The sequence below is a fragment of the Quercus suber genome, unplaced genomic scaffold (genome assembly GCF_002906115.3).
Source record: "Quercus suber isolate HL8 unplaced genomic scaffold, Cork oak 2.0 scaffold_635, whole genome shotgun sequence".
Taxonomy (NCBI): Eukaryota; Viridiplantae; Streptophyta; class Magnoliopsida; order Fagales; family Fagaceae; genus Quercus; species Quercus suber.
In genome coordinates, this window is record NW_027070077.1 from 93021 (window position 1) to 101524 (window position 8504).

The 8504-nt window shown below is 34.6% G+C and overlaps 1 protein-coding gene across 6 annotated transcripts; it reads right to left on the minus strand.

Annotated features, from left to right (window-relative positions):
• Window positions 1–261: 261 nt before the first annotated feature.
• Window positions 262–6995, minus strand: LOC111983083 (protein FAR1-RELATED SEQUENCE 2). Of its 6 annotated transcripts, none has more exons than XM_065765529.1 (9): window positions 6884–6995; window positions 1739–3885; window positions 1585–1641; window positions 1404–1472; window positions 1204–1269; window positions 1051–1119; window positions 890–955; window positions 724–798; window positions 262–525 (listed from the first exon to the last, which is right to left on the minus strand). In XM_065765529.1, the coding sequence occupies exons 2-9, from the start codon at window positions 3836–3838 to the stop codon at window positions 439–441; spliced, it is 2589 nt and encodes an 862-aa protein (XP_065621601.1). In that variant the 5' UTR covers window positions 3839–3885; window positions 6884–6995; the 3' UTR covers window positions 262–438. The 6 variants fall into 6 exon arrangements, with proteins under 6 accessions (XP_065621601.1, XP_065621603.1, XP_065621604.1 ...); XM_065765531.1 differs by having other exon boundaries at window positions 262–519; window positions 6803–6984; XM_065765532.1 differs by having other exon boundaries at window positions 1739–3750; window positions 6803–6983.
• Between the last annotated feature and the right edge of the window lie 1509 nt (window positions 6996–8504).

Consider the following 8504-nt stretch of genomic DNA (forward strand, 5'->3'; position numbering starts at 1 on the left):
AAGGGGAGAGAGGCCGCCACCACGCCCCGCGCGCGGGGGGTGGGGGATGCAACAATCACTTCAGTAATTTAATGAATATCTTAAAACATGAGGTAACATATGATCCTCAATAACAAATTATAAGGGATGTTAAAGATTCAAAAATAAGGAATACAACAAGATTGAACCACAAATCTTCTTTAATGGTTTGAGGTCAAGTAATCTTGGTTGAAAATCTTAAATTTTCTAGTAACTAGGAAAAAAAAAGGAGAGAGTGAGAGATGCATTATATTTATGTACCCTTTTTTTTTTTTTATAGAATATATTTATATACCTTAAGTATGCATAAACTTACAAGAAGGAATTTTCGGAAGGAAAATCAGTTGACTTGATTACACTTGAGAACTAATTGACAACTCCTCTATCTATCCTCATCTAATCTATAAGTGAATGGGCATGCTACCTTTCCAGGTGCCGAGAAAGGTGCTTACTGGGTAGATGCTTCGTTGCAATGTTGTGAAACTGTGAGGAACCCATGGACTGTTCCTGCAGATAAAGAGAATGCTCATGAATTAAACCCAAAGAGCTTTGGCTTAGATGGAACTTTCTCCTCCCATAAGAATGAGTGGAGGGCAAGTCATGGGTTCAAAATCTATTTGGTGCATATGTAACTCACCCTAGAAAATAAAAATAAAAAACCCACATTTGAAAGGGAAAATCCATAATCCCAATTTAAATGCATACCATATCTTGCAGATTGTCCTGTATGTCAAAACACCCATGAATCACTGGCGCTTTGAAACTAAGTTGTGCCTGCAACTGCAAAAACCCAATCCAAGACATTCTTTATAAGCATTCTATAGGACAAACCAAATACTTAAAGGATGAAAGGGACTAATTGATCAAGTACCAGTCCTTGCATGCTCTGTTGGGTCCCATATTGACCGACACGTGTTGCTAACGAATGCAACTGTCCCTGAAGAAATGAGACAATTTGTCAGAAACATATGCATTGCTTGCTTCTGAAACATTATGCAAACTTAACAAGGTTGAATAATAGCAAGCCCATACCAGCCCCTGCAAGCCCTGTTGATTGCTAAAATAATCATCACGTATAGGAGAATTTGAGTTCAACTGTCCCTGTCATAGGTAAAAAGGCACCAAATTTAAATTATCATCAATTAGAAGATACAAAACCACTATCGAGACTAGATGATGTCATACCACGGAATTTATATTTTGTTGAGCATCAAAATATTCATCAAAAGCAGGAGCTCTAGAACTCAGCTCCTGCAAAAATACAAGCAACCACGTCTGAGAAACATCTAGTTAATGACAATACTGTAATTTTCATACACATTTACTTTTTTAAAAATTCCTAAACAAAATTCTTCTTCCAATATCTCACACATGACATTCCTTACCACCCCTTGCAGGTCCTGTTGAGGAACATAACAATTATCCAGGTTGTGTGCTCTTGAACTCATCTGCTCCTACATATGTAAACTCATAATGAAGTGCATAACATTATAGAGATCATCTTGCAACTTAAAGAATATATTCTTCTAAGATGAATGTGAAATTCAAAATTAATATGGGACAAACCATCTGCTGGCAGCTCTCTTGAATCCCAATAGTTACTCCATCAGGCTCAGAGCGTCCCTACAATACACACAGAATCTGCTTTAGGATGCTTCACTGCATATAGCTTATTTAGAAGATATAATACCCGCAAGTCAATCATTAGGCAGTAACTGACCTTTCTTTTTTTAAATGTTTTCTTTTTCTTAGATGACTTGGCCATGCTGTTGTTCAGATTCTCCTCTTCAATGTCAAGGAAACCATGAATTGCCAATTTGTTGGGTTCCAAAACACTCCTAACAGAATTGTTTACACCCACACAATGTTTCAATACTTCCTCTAATGCTTGAAATGCTATACTGTAAGTTTCCTCAGATAAAGAGCCTTCTTCAACCAATCTCATGGCCCGTTTACATAGATCATTGAAACGTAGTACCCTATAATGAAGCCCATTCGATATTTGACTGGTAGGCTGCCTGACCTTCGCATCTTTTGTCCAACGCTTCAAAATATAGTGGGATGGAATGTTGGGAAGACCACAATTTTGAAGAACAAGTATTGCATGTCTACAAAGAAAACCCCTGTACTCAAATGAATGACATAAACAACATATATCCAACTCTGCTTTATTCCAAGCTACAACAAAATTCTGGCGTTCTTCGAAATCATCAACTCGGTATATCACAGTCCCATTATCTTCCCTTTCTTCTTGCGAATGACAAGAAACCACTCCCAAAACCTCAAACTGAAATTTCTTAAATACTGCATCAGTATAAACTTTCGACATTTGTTTCTCAAAAGGTGAGAGAGATCTTAATGCAGGTTGGTTGTGGCGTGTTTCAAAATCAGCCTCGGCTTCCATGTAATACCTGTCTTCCAGAAATGTTCTATACTGCTCAATAAACTCCTTGAATGAAGTTTCCCTACATATGTACCTGTCAAAGAATGAGGTTATGCTTTCAGATCTCTCAGTTGTAGAGAGTCCAGCAAAAAACGAATCCCGCATGTAGGTTGGGACCCACTTATTACGATCTTCATACAATGAGTGGAACCATTCATCCTCCTTCAGTTCAAATTTATCAACCATCTTCCACCATCTCTTTTCAAACTGTTCATCTGTCCAAGACCGGTAAATGCATTTGTTAAATTTTACCATAAATTTTTCATTTTCATTTATGATACCACCCAAATTTTCAAAAGTCCTCCTCAATATATGCCACAAACAAAAACAATGGCGTGTATCAGGAAATACATCTGCAACAGCTTCTTTCAAGAACTTGTCTTGATCAGTAATTACTACTCTTGGAGCTTGGCTACCTACTGCTTTAAGCCAGGTCTGCATTAACCAAACAAAAGTTAACGTAGTCTCCTCGCCAATCAATGCACATCCCAGAAGAATGTACTGGAAATGATGATTAACTCCAATAATAGGAACCAAAGGAACTTTATATTTGTTTCTAACATAAAAGGTATCAAAGAAGACTACATCACTGAAATTGATATAATCATGCCTACCCTTTGCATCAACCCAGAACACGCTTCTCAAGCGCTTTTCATGGTCGAAGTCTATTGAATAAAAGAAGTTGGGATTGTCATCCTGCATATACATGAAATTGTCAAGCATCACCTGTACATCTCCCTCATCTAAAGCCAACTGCAGACCCTTCTTTTGACAAGCAACAATACCAGGTTGCTTGTTATGTCCCCTGATAGAATTATAAAAATCAAGTGGACAAATATCATGGTTATGCTCCTTGATAAAACTATGCACAACCCATTTCTCTTCAGGTGTCCGTTTCATATGCAACCCTGCCTTGCAATCTGTCTTTAAACATGGTCGTGGTTGCACGGTTGAACTAGAGACGCGTTTGCTTCCAAATCTTGAACAAGCAATTTTAATATCAATAAATTTTCCTGATTTTTTTGAGCGCCTACTGGCTTTTATAGTGATGCCAAATCCCACAGACCGAGCATATTCTCTGTAGAAAGAATATGCTGCCTCCTTTGTCTCAAATTCCAAGCCATTATGGGGCTCACAAGTGACACTTTTGTTAACACCATTCAGCCCAACGGCATTAACATCAACTTCATTTTGAATAGTGGAAACACTTGCATTTGGTCCAAATACTTCCTCAACATGTTCACTTGTTGTAGGAGAATTTACATCATCTTCCTCAACATACATTCTATCTGCACAATCCACATCATCAATATTTGTATTTGATCCAATATCTAATTTCTCATGTTCACATGAAGGAAGTTCAAGATCTATCTCCATGATGAAATACAGTTTATTCAATAGAGAAGGTTATTTTAATAAATTTCCTGAAAGGACATAAGGTAGGAATTAGTTTACAACCAAATGAAGACTGAATTGAACAGATATGACAGTTAATTGAATATGAACTGAAAAACAGTTATGTTAGGAATAACCACATTTACCACATAAGATGCTATCTAGAATATTAACAATGAGATCTGTACTGGTATTACACCCACATTTTAACTTAAAAGAACAAAAAAATTTTAAGCTCTACTAGAAGATATATAAACAGAACTATTAAACAATTAATAAAAAAAGTGAAATTGTTTAGGTTGCTAGGCTAAAAGTATACTTGTTCCACCCAAAAACAATAATTAGGTTTGGCATTTCAAGAACTACACCCCCCACCCCCCCCCCCCCCACCCCCCCAAAACGAAAAAAACAACAACAAAAAAACACACTCACACATGCATCAGGATGATTATATCGATGAAATATTCAATGCATATATCGACTTGTAAAGGGAGGTTATAGTGGAAGAACATATAAGGAAGAACCTTGGTGTGATTGAATATGCCATATAAATCCTGTTCTTTGTTCTATCCAAGGCTATAATTTCTAACAAATTAAAAGACTTTATGCTACTTGATTTTCACCATTGAGTTTTTCAAATTATTAATATTTAATAACATACAAGAAAAATTATAAATAACGAAACCTTAGTTGCTCTCATTCAAATTCACACAAAAAGACTACAATCCACAATAAGTATATTTATCAGCAACTAGGAACTTGTTTCATTTTTCAATTACAGTGATTGCAAACATATAACTTCATCTTCACTAAAAATAATTTTTCACTCCTGCAACATCAGAATTTGCAATCACTCTTACAAAAGTGACTAACGCTCTTTGGATTCTTGACTCACAGTACCTATAGCCGTTCTAGTACAGGTCATCCACCGTACTATTACAGCTCTATTTTCTAGCACAAACCAACATTAATCAAATTTCATTGACAAAAAGTTGTAATACTAGGTGAGAGTCATGGGATCCCTGCTCCATTACTATTTTTATCTTCTCATGCATACCATAATTTAAATAATTTATGCTCAAATTCTCTAGATTTTCTCACCTACCCACTTAGTTTCTTGAATGCACACTATGTTTATTATCCTCCTAGTCATTGTATCTACTATTTTGATTAGTCTGTTAAGGACCATATATTCCAAGTGCCTATATAAATCCTATTCTATTCGACTAATTTCTTTACCTATACTTGTCCACCAAAGTGCAGGAACTCTTGTCCATTTCACGTTACACCTGAGCGTTAATGTCGTGTGTAGCTTACAAGAAACACCCTAGATAACACTTTCCCCTCTTCACTATATCTAAGGCCTGATGCAATGCATCACTAGTGAGGGATGTCCCAACTTGCATCTTTCAGAGTATAAGGTTCTACTGAATTGACTCTACACACACACACACACACACATACATGTTTTGGTATATCATATATGTAAGCATTTTAGAAAATTATCCTCAAAGTCTTGGGACTAAGGTTTTGTTGTTGTTGTGTGCATTTTATAAAATTATACATTCATTACCAAGTGCTCATCATGTCTATGTCTTGTCTTTTTAAGAACAAAATTGAGCACACTACCATTTCCATACTGTGTCAAGCCTATATCCTGCTCCTGGATCTTGCTAATCTACCAACCCTTCTTTCCAAAAGAACTGTTTCCTAGTGCATCTAATGTTGCATAAGTTACAAAAGGAAGGTAATAGATCATTAAGGCTTACCATGCAATTGAGAGAAGCACCAAAATCCCAGCCATCCACCAATATATCTATTGCATAATGTAATAAACCAATCCAATATACAAGTGCAAACCAAAAAGAAGAAAGTATTGCAATGGGATTTTCGATGATATACGTGATAACATTATCGAATTTCCCCTTTCCCCGTCCCTTTGGGGCTAAAACTTACTAAAAATACATAAACATTTTAGCTCGATTTCTTTTCTTCTCAATGATCTTTCCTTAACTCTAATAAAGCATCAAACCCAAACTAACTAAAATGGAAACAAAGACAAATAGGCCTGGCACGTGAAGTCCAGGAAGGCAGAAACAAACCAATTGAGCTTCAATACCATGTTAAAGTATCCAAACAAAAAAGCTTAATAGTGCATGGAGAACCCAACTCGAACATAAATCCATAACTAAGCCCACACCAACTAGCGTAAGACTCTCAAAAAAATATCTATATGCTTCTCCGAAAGGATGGAAAAAGGCGAAAAAAGATGCTAGAACTGATAAGATAGCAGACTGGCCTTTTTTCCTCCATTTTTCCCCCTTTTTCGGAGCAACTATATACACTTCCCTCTCCCACTCCTCATGAATCTGAGGAGTTTTAAAATGTATGATTCATGAAACATAAAAAATCAAGGTCTTTGGTGATCAACAAATATGGCAAGAGTCTAGAAAATTCTGTCAAACCACTAAAAAGCATAAACTCATGGCTAGAGCTTTATATCATCATGAAGTGAAGTTATCACCAAAATGAAGTTTACCCATTAATCTTTGTGACTGCCCACGTTCAAACAAGGAAAACAAAATATCATTCTTCAATACATTAATTTCAAGTTACAGAATAGAAGGGACAAAGCTATTTGATGCAAAATTTAATCGAAGCTTAATTCAAACCAAAAAGGCCCGACTTCTCTTAATTCAAACCACAATACCGCTAAACACAAATTGAAGATCACAAGTATATAAACATATATTACACAGAAGAGACCCCAATTTCCAAACAAAGAACCACCTCAGTATTTGGAAATATCAAAACAAGATTGAGAGTACCCAGAATCCTAAAAATAATAAGAAATAAATAAATTGAGAGCAGAAATGCATACATAATCTGAACTCTCAACTCAGCTTAGTAATAATGACTGACACAGTCATAGTAAAGAGACTTCACCTTTGTGTGTTTTGCTTTTGTTTAAGACATGAAAAGGACGAGAAATCGAAATCCAACAAATCGCAGAGATTCGATGCTTACCAACGTGAGTAAAAGTAAACGAGTGCAGAGTGAAGAACTTAAGTACCGTAATCCCTGTAACTCAAAGTCGGCCGGATTCAGTTTTATCCTATATTTTTTTTCGGGTCCAAAATAAAAACTCTATTTTTAGTTTCCGATTTTTTTAAAGAAAAATATTATTATTTAATTATTAATTATATAAATTTTTTTTTTTTTTTGGGTGAAAGGGAAATAATATATAGAACTACCAACATTAAATGCACTGCATCTGCTTTTCTGGCCGCATTAATGTGGAGAAGATCCCTGAACAGTGTCATCCTAGCTACTACCACTCACAGAAAGCTAAAGAAAAGATCTGACGTGACACATACTCAAGTAGACACTTAGGGGAAGAACAAGTGGACGATGAAGATGATGAGGAAGGATGTTATATAAAGAAAAAGCCTCTAGAGGAGAAGGGGAGGATTTTTTCGAAGAATTGTATTCATTTTTCATTCAATAATATTCCTCTTCGGACATCAAATTGAAAAGTCTGGAAGCGTGTTTTTTATATCAGTTCCTTCTTGAACAACATAGTTAACTATTGTTTAATTCACAATCAGCCTAGCTCTTTCACCCATTCTCTACAAATTCATTGTTCTAGATTCATTGGGCTCATAATCCAAACTTTTGGGCTTGGGCTACTAAAATAGACCCTACATCTTGCATTATTCATAATTTTATGATAAGTCCAAAACACTACAATTAACATTGATATTTAATGAAAATATAAAATGAAATGTTTGATTTATTAGAAAACTAAAACGCATAGGATTACTTTTTAATTATTCAAATCTAAAGTTCAAATAATCAAATTTATATTTGAAATTCACTTTAAAATCATCAAGGACTTAGGGTAACATTTATAAAAGGCCCCTTACACTATGAGTAAGAAATTCATTTTACTTTGATTGTGAAGTCAAATCTTGAAATTTTGGCCAAAAATCTTATAGCTTAATTGGCACTTCCTCATATATAAAGTGCTTGGAATATAAGAAAGAAAGTGTTTGAACTGCGGGATTAGCAGCATATTGTAATTATCTTTAAAAAAATCTTGAAATTTTGATATAGTTCAATCTTTTTTAAACCTAACTTCTCCTTTTGGAAACTAAATTTTTGTAATAAATTAACTCACAAATAAAGTGATTCAATACAATATAATATTTTATTTTATTTTGATTAATTTTAAGAATAAAAAGTCAAGAAAAAATGTAGACAACAAATTTCTAGCCTAAAATTAACAAGAAAAATATTTAATAAATTTCTATTTTTAAGTTCAGAATAAAATACAATCTCTATTGTGTTTGTGTGTGTGTGTGTGTACATATATATTTAATAAATTTCTATTATTAAGTTCAGAATAAAATACAATATCTACTGTTATATATATATATATATACACTACTATTTAAGGGGCTTCTCTTGTTTGGATTCTTCATTTTTTAGTTAAAAAATACCCCTACCCCTATGTTTAAGCAGAGACAAAACTAAAGGACAATTTGGGTAAAATGCAACTCGAACTCTTACTAAGACATTGCCTAAAATACCCTCATCATACCCACTTACTAGTTTTCAACTAACGAGGATAAATATATAAATTAAA